At 39.7% G+C, this 12,054-nt stretch overlaps 1 protein-coding gene and 1 long non-coding RNA gene across 3 annotated transcripts in view; one reads left to right on the top strand and one right to left on the bottom strand.

Moving 5' to 3' along the window:
• LOC146504463 (uncharacterized) overlaps positions 1 to 11,011 on the bottom strand; it is a 34,786-nt gene extending 23,775 nt beyond the window's left edge. The window contains exon 1 of one of the 2 annotated variants that reach the window (XR_014868651.1): positions 9,631 to 11,011. This is a non-coding gene — a long non-coding RNA (uncharacterized LOC146504463). The remainder of the gene's footprint in view (positions 1 to 9,630) is intronic. The other variant, XR_014868652.1, reaches the window with a different exon arrangement.
• foxl2a (forkhead box L2a) lies at positions 3,913 to 5,999 on the top strand. The gene has a single exon (XM_085131325.1). The coding sequence runs from the start codon at positions 4,330 to 4,332 to the stop codon at positions 5,239 to 5,241; it is 912 nt and encodes a 303-aa protein (XP_084987451.1). The 5' UTR covers positions 3,913 to 4,329; the 3' UTR covers positions 5,242 to 5,999.
• Positions 11,012 to 12,054: the final 1,043 nt, after the last annotated feature.

The following is a 12,054-nucleotide window of genomic DNA, read 5'->3' as shown; positions in this document are numbered from 1 at the left end:
ACAGTGTTGAGCAAGATTAAAAAAACCCTTCATAAGCTTTGTTTTGGCGATTTTTCACCTTAAATTCTCAACTTTATGAAACAGAATAACATGCTTTCATTTGCTAGAATGCTGTGTTGTTGTTTTTTTCATTCACCCATATCAAAATACATATGCACACAAAGGGCACAGAGCACAGCTTAATCTGTCACTGCGCTATTATTTTTAAAAAGCAGAGGCTCCCTTGGGGAAAAAAGGGAATGTAGGATGGTTTAAGACTATATTGGAGAGAGGGATAGTACAAAAAAAAAGTGGGACATTTTAAAAACGCTTAATAAATAAGAATAGACCATTTTTAACAATAAGAGTCATGGTTCAAAATAATTCAAAATAAAACTAAGATCATAATAATAATAATAATAATAATAATAATAATGTATTCATTTAATCATAACTGTGATAATAACGTTATCAACAACAACAAATATTATATAATTATTATTGTTATTGATGATGATGACGCTATCACAGTTAAGATTAAATTAATAAATTAGAAGAAATTACTTTTATCCTACTACTACTACTACTAATAATAATAATAATAATAATAATAATAATAATAATAATAATAATAATAATAATGTTGTGGAAACGCACTGCTTTTGCTCCTGCCTGTTGTCAGAAGCCGGCTGGTCGCCTCCAGTCCGGTCGGTTGCTCTCCGGTCCCGACCTGACCTGGTGGTTCCGTTCGCCACATTCCACCCGCATGCGCAATTATAAACATCCTAGTCCCAGACCTGCGAGTGCAGGAAGTGCGAGAGAACAGGAATTCCACTCTTTCAAATTAGATTGAGGCCTGTTACAATAATGGCTCCTCAGCTCACTGGAGGCCTGCCTCACGCTCACACTATAGGAAAACTATGGCTTAGGTGTTGTACATATGTGGAAAATAAGTTGTGGCTGCGAGTCTATCATAAGAAGTAAACTAAAGTAAAAGTAACTTAAAAGAGCAAAACATTTAAACACTGATTGCGTTACAATTATTGTGCTTTGGATCATGTCTGTAGTCATCACGAAGATGGACTAAATTGCTATGGACTAAAATCTATATCGCGGGCTTGTAATACACATACTAAACATTCTCCTAACTTTAGGTGCATTTACATGAATATAAATGAAATATTTTTTAGAAGTATTGGAAGTCTATCGGACTATGTGTGGGTGGTGGGCCGGGAGGTGGAGGCTTTTTTTATTGGGAAGTTTTTCCACGAGGTGTCTGGGATCAAGCGATAACTTGAGAAGACTTTTGGAGGATGTGTATTTATCTAGGAAGAAGACACGGACTACTCTTGTCTCTCTATGACAGCCTTTTGAGTCTCAGGAGTGCACGCCGCTATCTCGCCCATCGGATCCAGAAAATGTGCAGGGATAGTACTCATATCTGGTATTATTAAGAACAGGCAGAAATAATCCGAAACAACAACAACAAAAAAAAACGTTTTTGAGGTGGATTTTTATTCGTGGGTTTTTTCAAAGCACAGTTTTTGATAATTGCTAAGGTCCAGAGAAGAAAACTTCCAATAAGTGGAAGACATTTAAAAAAAAATCATTGTTACTCTTCAGGTATACACCCTTTTATTATTTTTTATTAATTATATTATATTAGTAGTAGACAGTCTACAGGGAGGTTATTTATAGTCTATTTGTTTTTATTGTATGTCAAAGTTGCCTTAAAAACAGGCTGTGCTCTCACATTAACATTCCTCAGGGCTGTCCTGAAGCCTGTAACTACTACAACCAGTTCAGGTTTCAGGGTCCTTATTTTGTTTACGGATTGTCGACATGCTGTTTACAGCTTTGTTATGTGACGTGAAGCGCGTGCGTGTCGCGCAACAAACCATTCCTCTATTAGGTTACAGGTAGGCTAATGGAGAGAGACGGAGCATAATAATAAAATTGCCCTAAGACCAGCGGCTTGAACCTGGAGAGACAAGTGTCAAGTAAGTCCTCTTACAACACAGAGAGAGAAGAAGAAAAAAACATTTAGAGCTAGACTACCTGAACCGGAACCTAACGGGGTTACGTGGGGTCGTTTAGGTGACACAAATAAAGCAGGCTAATTATTTTGAGACAGCAGGTGACCTTTATTATTATTTTCAAGACGTCATAGATTACAAAGATTACAGACTCAGGAATTACTTTATCAAAAGGCTATATTTAAATAAGCACACCCGTTTTGAAAGAAATTGCTGATTAAGTTTTGCTATTTAGCATTTTAGCCTAAAAGCGGTGAGATACAGGGTTTTACGGGTGCTGCACACGGGCCACCGGGGACGTTTGAAAGGGTTAGAAGGGATAACAATGGGCTATATTTTGTAATGCTTCTACTATATATATATTTCATATATATATTTCATATATATATATATATATATATATATATATATATATATATATATATATATATATATATATATATGAACGTTCCCCCCCTCCCCGTCTATTTTTTTGGGGTTTTTTTTTTTTTTTTTTTTTGTGAGTGCAGAAGCAGAAAACAGAAGAACAATGTGGAACAATAAAGGAAGACTAAACAAGTCATGGAATCGCGAGGTAAACCTAAACATTTAACGGCCGGGACAAAAGGTTTATTTTTGTGATTTCTACTTTATTTGCACAAACGCAAACCACTCCACATATAGATGCCCTGTATAAATGAGCACAGGCAACACCTTCAAGTGCAATGGGAATAAACCTATAATTTTTAAAAATGTAACTTAACGTCCATTTATAAGCATTTAGCCTTTGATATTTCAAATTCAAAAGTGATTTCTCTGAGACAGGGTTGATTTTTATCATTTACGGTCGTTTCTTTGCATAAGTATCTTTTTTAATGATTTTACAGTTTTACGGACAGGTAAGTAGGAATAGGAATTCTTAGTGTATTCTCTTAAATAATATTTGTATTAATTAACATGATGATGTCATGTTTTAACCAAACCACATACTTGCAAAATAAACCTGTAATGGCGGTGCAGAGATTATCGGGAAGTGCTGTCCGTCGTAAACACGTGAAAAAGACATTGGAACAAGAAATAACAACGCGTCGTAACGCTCGAAAGTGTGAGTCGGCGGTAATTGCATGTTGAGAGATGGTTGGCTCTCAGCGCGGTTCAGCTGCTGCAGACTGGCTGCAGACTGGGTGCAGGGTGATGACACACATGGCAATGCTGCTCCACCTGCAAAGACTCCCAAAGCACGGAAATACACTCCCAGAGAAAGCCGAGGGGACCCTCATGGGTGGCCAGAGAAATGTATACTTCACCACGCACTTCCCTCTCCGCGGTGAGCTAATTAAGCACCACTAGCTATCCGGGTTTTGTAAGAATTATGTGGACTCTACAGCCGTTTACAAATATGCATGGCTCTGGTGAGAATGTGTGGACTAGATTATATATTTTGGACTATATATTGAATTTACTAGAAAAAGTGAAATTTTATATTTCACATTCAAACGTGGAAAAATATAGATATATTAAACATAATTACTTTGAAAATTCGAATACGTTTGTTCCAAATATTTAATTTTGGGGTTGTTTTGCGCAAAGACATACTTCGGGACATTTCTTTATCTGTTTTTGTTATTGTTATTATTAATATTTTCCACCCCTTTTTCTGAAAATCTTGCTTCCTTTCTGACTCAAACAGCAGAGTCAGTCATGTTAATATAATATTTTGAGCAACGAATTCACTAGCTATAAGCATAATTGCATTCTTTCAACGAATACCTGTATTTTTATTTTCATTACGCACTAACAACTTCAGGTTTCCTACAGTGTTTTATGCCTACATTTTACTGTCAATATGTGTTTATCGCGCATATTATTAGTAGTATTTTGAACCATTTCTGATTAATACAATTTTCAACAAGTGAAGAAGAGCTCGTTTTTTCATTGACTGGAACCACGGAAGGCGGAACTAAAATACGCACAAATCACAAAGCACTACGTCGCTGGTGTAGAGCGCTAGAGCGAAAGCAGCCTGTCAGCGGCCCTGAAAAAAAGGGAAAAGGGCTGGCCTTACTGACTCACAGTCCAAAACTTGGGTTGCGCGTCCATCAGAAAACAGCTTAGAAAAATCTCAGCTGAAGAGAGAGGAAGGTCTGGTGCATGTCACGTACTGATCCGCAAAATTACAATTAAGATTTCTCCGTGCGCAATTTGGAGGACAGTTTTCGACTCACTGGTGCATCCGGAGATTCTGCAGCGCAGCATTTCGCCGATCGAGACAGAAGCGTTAGAAAGGTGTTCTTTCAAAGTTTAGACTGGACTTGTTTGTTTTGGTGTGTGCGCAATGATGGCCACTTACCAAAACCCAGAGGATGACGCAATGGCCCTAATGATCCACGACACCAACACGACCAAGGAGAAAGAGCGCCCAAAAGAGGAGCCGGTTCAGGACAAAGTCTCTGAGAAGCCGGATCCGTCCCAGAAACCGCCGTACTCCTATGTCGCTCTCATTGCCATGGCTATCCGGGAGAGCTCCGAGAAGCGCCTCACGCTGTCCGGCATATACCAGTATATAATCACCAAATTCCCCTTCTACGAGAAGAACAAGAAAGGTTGGCAGAACAGCATCAGACACAACCTGAGTCTTAACGAATGCTTCATAAAGGTGCCGCGGGAGGGCGGCGGCGAGAGAAAGGGGAATTACTGGACCCTCGACCCAGCCTGTGAGGACATGTTCGAGAAGGGGAACTACAGGCGACGCCGCAGGATGAAACGGCCTTTCAGACCCCCACCAACGCACTTCCAGCCGGGGAAGGCCTTGTTCGGAGGGGACAGCTATGGCTACCTTTCTCCACCCAAGTACCTGCAGTCTAGCTTTATGAACAACTCCTGGTCGTTGGGCCAGCCGCCCACTCCGATGCCCTACACGTCCTGTCAGATGGCCAGCGGCAACGTGAGTCCGGTGAACGTCAAGGGGCTGTCAGCCCCCTCATCATATAACCCTTACTCCCGGGTGCAGAGCATGGCGCTCCCCAGCATGGTGAACTCTTACAACGGCATGAGTCACCATCACCATCCCCATCATACCCAGCAGCTGAGCCCTGCCACCGCGGCACCACCTCCGGTCTCCTCCAGTAACGGAGCCGGCCTTCAGTTCGCGTGCTCCCGCCAGCCCGCGGAGCTCTCCATGATGCACTGCTCATACTGGGAACACGAGACCAAACACTCGGCGTTACACACGAGGATTGATATTTGAAGTTTACCAACTGGTCCGTGCAAAAATGAAGACTCTGGGAGAGAGAGACAGAGAGGTAATTCCTGTGATTTCAAAACAGAGCCGACAGTATTTTGAAGAGACCACTCTGACTCAGATCTCTTCGGTTCCAAGCTGACATCTAAATGCCGACGGGGAGCTATATGCACGAGGTGATGCTGAGAAAGTTTTATGAAATGGAAACAGGAGGTAAAGGAGTCATCGGCTGCTCATTCATCAGGTAGCACAACCTCTGGGAGCCATTTCGTGCGCCTGTTTTACACTTGGACTGATGGCCATAACTCGGTATTGTAAAATCAAAATTGTGAAATGAAAAATTGATTATTTTGAATGGATAGACATTGCTGACATCGGTCCAGCTGTATTTTTGGTGTGCGTAATTTGTCTCAGCTTTCCTTCGGCTGACTGCCGAAAGACGTCCTAATGAAGTCAGAGTTTTAATGTGTGATTAAATCAGAGCTAATTTTGGCTTTCTTAGTAAGCTGCACCGAGAAAGGCCTGCACGGTGATACTTCACCTCCTGCTATAGTTGGATACTTTGTTAGGTTTAAAAGGTGTGGGTAGAGATCCAGCAAACTACCAAAAGAAAAAAAACAATTCAGGGCTTTTCATACTTTTTGATTACATGATGTAAATTCCAAAATGACGCCAGCCAGTGTCAGATTTTGTTCTTTCTAAATATCGTTTTTATATATATATATATAAATGTGATTAGTTATGTTTCATTAATGTTGGGGCCATGTTTCATTTTAATTAGCACTTTCCCTTTTTTTTTAGGTTTGTCAATTTCTTAATAAAGTTGTATTTCTTAAATAATTAAGTGGTCATGAAGTAATCTGTTGTATGCTTTAGGCTATTATAGCAACCACTGCTGGCAGTAGGCGAGCAATCAGCAATAAACAAATCTGTGAACCTAACACGACATGAAAGTGCCACATTGGTTATGATGCAGGAGTTTTTTCACAGCTTGTTCAAGAAAGAAAATAACGCTATTAAGAGCGGCGCGTGGTCGGCTGAGGATAGGCTTACATAAAAAAGGCTGATAGGCGCACTCAGTATCACTTTAAAAAATTAAATATGTATTCTATTGAACTGTTTGGCTCAAATTATGCACATTTTAAAAAAAAATCGATCGATTTATTATATTAGTGTGACCAGGTAAAAGCTTTCTCTTTCAACTAAGGATCAGTGTCTGCGTTGTGTGCAATACAATAAAAACACATTTAGACTTATTCATTAGTATTTATGCCCGCTAAGAACAATTAATGTCATATGTTTAATATTTTATATTTTTCCCATCTCCAGCGGCGTTGCGTGTAGGTAACAGTCCTCCTTTTTACTAGTTAATTTCAAACAGACAAAGAAACAAAATACACACATAAACTGGAAAATTTCCGCTTGTAATTTATGATCATAAATATCTAAATATACATATACATCTAAATAGTCTTTCTCTAAGTGCAGCAACACTACTAATGCCTTCTACCGCTAGAAATAATAATAATAATAATAATAATAATAATAATAATAATAATAATAATAATAATAATCGATAATATGGTGGAATTGATTTATGGCATTTGTTTGCGTTTTTTAGTATTTTTTTTTTTTAGCTATAACTCTAGCTATAACTATTGGTAATAAACAAATAAAATCAGTTAAGGTATATATATATATATATATATATATATATATATATATATATATATATATATATATATATATATATATATATATATACCAGTAATAGTAACACGTTACACGACAAAAAAAAAAAAAAGATAAAGTCATTCATCCCAAATGTAGTTTACAAAATATTGACATCTGCTGACAGTCTTCTCTGAAGGGTGAAAGTGGGGCATATTCAGACAGCTCCTCCTTCTTCCCTTCTTTTTGTTTTACTGAGAGATTGCAGAACTAAAGAAAATAAAATTCCATGAAGCCCAGAGGAACATCCATAAATAAAATTGAAATAGCCTCTTGGTAAAACTTGATCTCAACCTCTTCCCTGCTATTATCACAAAGCATCGACATTATCTGCTGTCTGCGTTTACATCTGAGTGATCGATCACTCCAAATAAAGTGTCTCTTTCGAATAGGTTATAGCTTTCACGCACAGTGAATTACTAAGGGATCGTAAGGTCATTTAAAAATATTATTTCCTAAATTAATTATTGGGCTATCATTTAAAGATGACACACTCCCAACACATGACTTCAGGGCACCACAGGAGGCGCATCCAAGCATTCACCTCGCTCCAACTTTCACTCGTCACAGGGACGGTCAAACAGGGTTATCGTCCAGGTGCGCCAAAATAGGACGCGAAAATCGTTTTTCTTTTTTTTTCTTTTTTTTTGTCCCTAGGCGGGACTAGTAAAAGCGCTATACAAATACAGGCCATTTACCATTTCTTTTTTTTTCTTTTTTTTTGTCTACTGAAGAGACCATCGGTGTCCGAACGAAAGCCACACATACGGCGCCACGGACACGCACATTACATGAGGTTTTGCTAAAGTAAGCTAACCGTAGGCAATTATTTTATTGCATATGTACAAAATGCACGTGGGTCATGGATAATTTTTTAATTTAAGTAATTTATTGACAGAAAACGTCACATAGACTTTTTGCATGTATATAAACGAAATTCAAACGATAGCTTTTTCTTCTTTTTTTCTTCTTCTTTTTTTTTGAGGACTGCATAAACAATGAATTCTCACCCATGGCTATTGGCTGCTGATAAAGCGCATAATTCACTTATAATCCTCAGACACAAAAGTCAGCGCATGTCGCATGATGACTGTTTTTCATTTATTATCCAAGCGCATAAAGAATCCAGCGAGAAAACAGCACTTCATTTCATCATAACAGACAGACTCTGCACAAAGTCATAATCACAGATAAATTGACTTGACACTCGGCCCAACTGTAAACAGCGTGTCTTCTTCTTCTTCTTGCTCAGCAGCAGGCAGCTGTCGGGGATCAGTGAGCTCAGACAACCTCTTAACATTGTTGCCCAAAGCTCGTATAAAAACTGCGGGAACAGAAACACAGAATGAAAATGCCATCAGCCGGGTCTCACTCAGACTAACACTGACACTTCTCCATCCTCCTGTGTGCAGAGGGAGCGTCGAGGCAAGCCTGAAATGTAGCTGTGTACGTTCTCAGCTTCCTCACATTAATGTTTTGTAAACAATAAGGAGATAAGGGCGCTTTTGAAAGGCAACTGTATTCTAAACAAGCTTCCAGAAATAATAAATACAGGGGTTTAACAAGAAATAATGTTTCGACCAGTGCAACCCTTTACATAAACTGTCCAACCAGAGGTGGAGTTTATTTTATTTCTTTCTCCTCCTGATTTAAAGTTGGAATCCATCAATCAGCACAGCAGCTTTTGTCATATATTTATTGATTTATTTGTGCGTTTGTTTGTTAGTTGTTTTTTTAAATGGGAAATTTGAACTTTTAGTTTATTAACAAAGTTTATTATTATTATTATTATTATTATTATTATTATTATTATTATTATAGGTCTATTTTATATGACAATTGCTTTTTACACTTTATATTGGCGAAAGCTTTTCTGCACCAAAGGCTTCCATATGTAAACATACATCGCTGTCTCTGCGTCTCTCTCTCTCTCTATCTCACACACACACACACACACACACACACACACACACACACACACACACCTTTCTAATTAAACTTGAGGACCAAAAAGCTCGTCTATAAAAGGCGCGAATATACAAAGACGTGTGCGGACTCGGGCGCGGCAGGTGTGCAGTTGCGCAGAAAGGTTGTCAGTTCAGCGGGGCGGCAGGGAACAATGGGCCTGCATACAGGATGTCTCGGGGCTCTGAGACAGATAAGGCCAGCCGAGGTTCAGCCCAGGCGACACAGGCCTGCTTTAATATAGTCTTCTTTTACGCTGACCTCGGGAGTTTATAATATATCGAATTCATTACGAATGAATTGGTGGAATTTCTTTTAGACATATAAGAGCAGCTTCCTTTTTAGTGACTAAACGGGAATAACAACAGCAACCGTGCAGTCAGAATTAAAATAACACTGGCTAATTATTATTAAATGTGAGTCGAGCGCATTTCTGAATATTTCTGTCAATCATAATTATTTCTCCACAAGGTGAAAAGGTTTAGCGCAATGTGCGGTTTGTTTTCACGCGTCTTTTCCGCAGAGCGCGTTCTGAATAACCATGATTGTATCCTTTGTTGTGCTCTCGGAGATGACAGATTATAATCAACAAGACGAATGAGGTCAACTCATTGTGGAGGCAACGCATTTGACCCTCGCTTCTTCTCCGGCACACACACACACACACACACACACACACACACACAAGCTGGAGCGTACCTGGAGTCGTTCCGCGTATGACAGCCTGCATGCTCCACGGGGCATCGGCGATGCGACCCGGCAGGTCGAGTCACACGCAGGTTGCAGGTTTCCCAATGCCTGCACACAATTGAATTCCTGGCATTCTGGTCAATGTTTGAGATTGAAGAGCAACAGTTTCCACTTAGACGCGGCGCACATCACCCCGAACCCATTGAAAAGGAGAGTGGGGGTCACCACTGTTTGGTATACATCTGCTCCAAACAGGAAAATATGCAGAGATTTGATTCGCAGAAAATCCGGCAATTGTTCCAATCAGCATGCGTTTTTTCGTCTTCTCCTGTCAGAGTAGAAAAACTCAAAGTTTCAGCCTTTCTGCCACGTACTGTGCTATGTCCACGCCATTACTGCATTTGGAGTTGTTTATTTTCTGAGCGCGTCCTCTGGTGAATCTCCAGCTTGTCACGGTGATCTACGTGATGTTTTCAGTGACTGCTGATCCCTATCTTAATGACAACTCGACGAAACAATGGATGACATATAATAATTCTTTTATTAAGCCAAAAATATTGCAATGGTGTGTGTTGATACACCGCCACAGTTTATAAATAGGAACCGCGCGTTTGTTAACTGGACCTTTGGGCAACAAAGGTCCACAAAATGTCTAGAAATACCATATCTATAAATACACAGGAGTGTCATCTATTCAAGGAAAAGACAGTCATCCATCTGCAGAGCAAAATCATCACGCAATGACCTCTGAGTACCCTCCAGCCACCACGGGGCCACTCAGATGTCACACACACGCCATCCTTTGAGTCTGACAGCCTTTGAGAGGAGAGGTGGTGAGATGCTGACAAAGAGCGACTGAAAATAAGCAGTCACCGGGCTAAATATTATCTCATCTCACTTTGGAGGCTCTAAAAATATACCTGTTTAATTTGTCATTTCATGTATGATAATCTCTGTCCAACGTGATAATCACGAGCTCTTATCAAATAACCGTGTTTTCGTGACGGAATATCATCTCTCAGCAACGAGTGGAGGTTATGCTCCAGCAGACCTGTTAAAGCAAACAAACAAACGTGCACACAAGGTCAAGATTTACCAGCGTTTGGCTCACGCTAACTTCTGCTGTGGATGTGGCGGAACTGACCAGCTTATACTGTAAAGGGAAATGCGATAAAAAACGGTTTCCGTTCCCTTGATTATGAGCTGCAAATTGCTTTGTCGGGATTTAAATGGCAGGTCTTTTCCCAGCGTGCTCTGATGGAGTCTATTTTTAAAGCGCTTTCCTTTCTCGCCCCTCTAAAAACTTCCGCAGGGTTGGCAACAAGAAGCTATTAGGATAACTCTTCTTCTGTTAACATTCCAATTAATCAAAGACGAAAGCAAATTCCCACTGGGATCATTAAGGGCCAGCACCTGTTCTTTTAATACTGTAGGCTGTATAATAAATCAGTCCAACTTCATGGTCAGACTTAGGCCGACCTCTGGGGATGGTGTGAGACACATAATCACTGAAAGCCAGTTATACATCAGCCCGCTATCAGTAATAGAAACCCCACGCGGATATGAATGCCAAACACTGAGCTTATTTAAAGCAAAACATCTTCTGGACGCTCTCAAATTTATACTCTCAGGAAGTCTGTTAGGATACAAATTGCATGAGATTAACGACACATCCTACGTTTAAATGGATTCAGTCAGTTATTGTAATGCTCTTCAACAACTGTGTTTTGCATTGTCACATTCTAATATTCTCCGAATTTCCTCTAAATAATGAGATTTGTGAATATTTGGTTTAAATATACGTATACAAAACAGGAAGTTGGCCCCGCCTCTATGTGGATGCCAAACAATCCCAGGTCACATCTCAAAACAATCCAATTTCAGCCATATTTCTTTCAAGCAATTACATACCTCTTGGCAAGGCTTCACAATTAAACGAATGATCATACTTGGAAATCCATAATTGTACACATTCGCATAAGGTGCCCTTTCAACTTAAATGTGTGTTTTATTACATGCTTATCATCCGCGATGAGATTACGCACAGTGTGGGTTTGGACTGAGTTAGAGTACATTTAATCAAATAAGAGGAGACGTAATGGAAGCATGCTGGACCCAAAGCTTCACTGCCTAAGATGCTGTCTTTGAGCCCAGCTTATGTTTAGCAAATTTCAGACAATGAGAACATTATGAGGGGAACTCTGAGGGAGAGCCTTTTACCCCTGCCCACCAGAGGTCATACGCATGGCACATAACTAACCTCTACATCTCTAATGAGGCCCATCAAACATAAAGGTACAGAGAGATGTTTAAGATTACACAAACAGGAAGAAATGCTTTTGATTCATAGCAGGTCCGATCATCATGTGGTGACAATGGATATCGTCAGCTTTCACTGAATTTGATAAATCCTCACGAGTTTTTTTTTTGTTT

This window comes from Neolamprologus multifasciatus, chromosome 14, assembly GCF_963576455.1.
Source record: "Neolamprologus multifasciatus chromosome 14, fNeoMul1.2, whole genome shotgun sequence".
Lineage (NCBI taxonomy): Eukaryota > Metazoa > Chordata > Actinopteri > Cichliformes > Cichlidae > Neolamprologus > Neolamprologus multifasciatus.
Note: the sequence above shows the minus strand (reverse complement) of the source record. Positions and strands in the feature narration are given on the sequence as shown.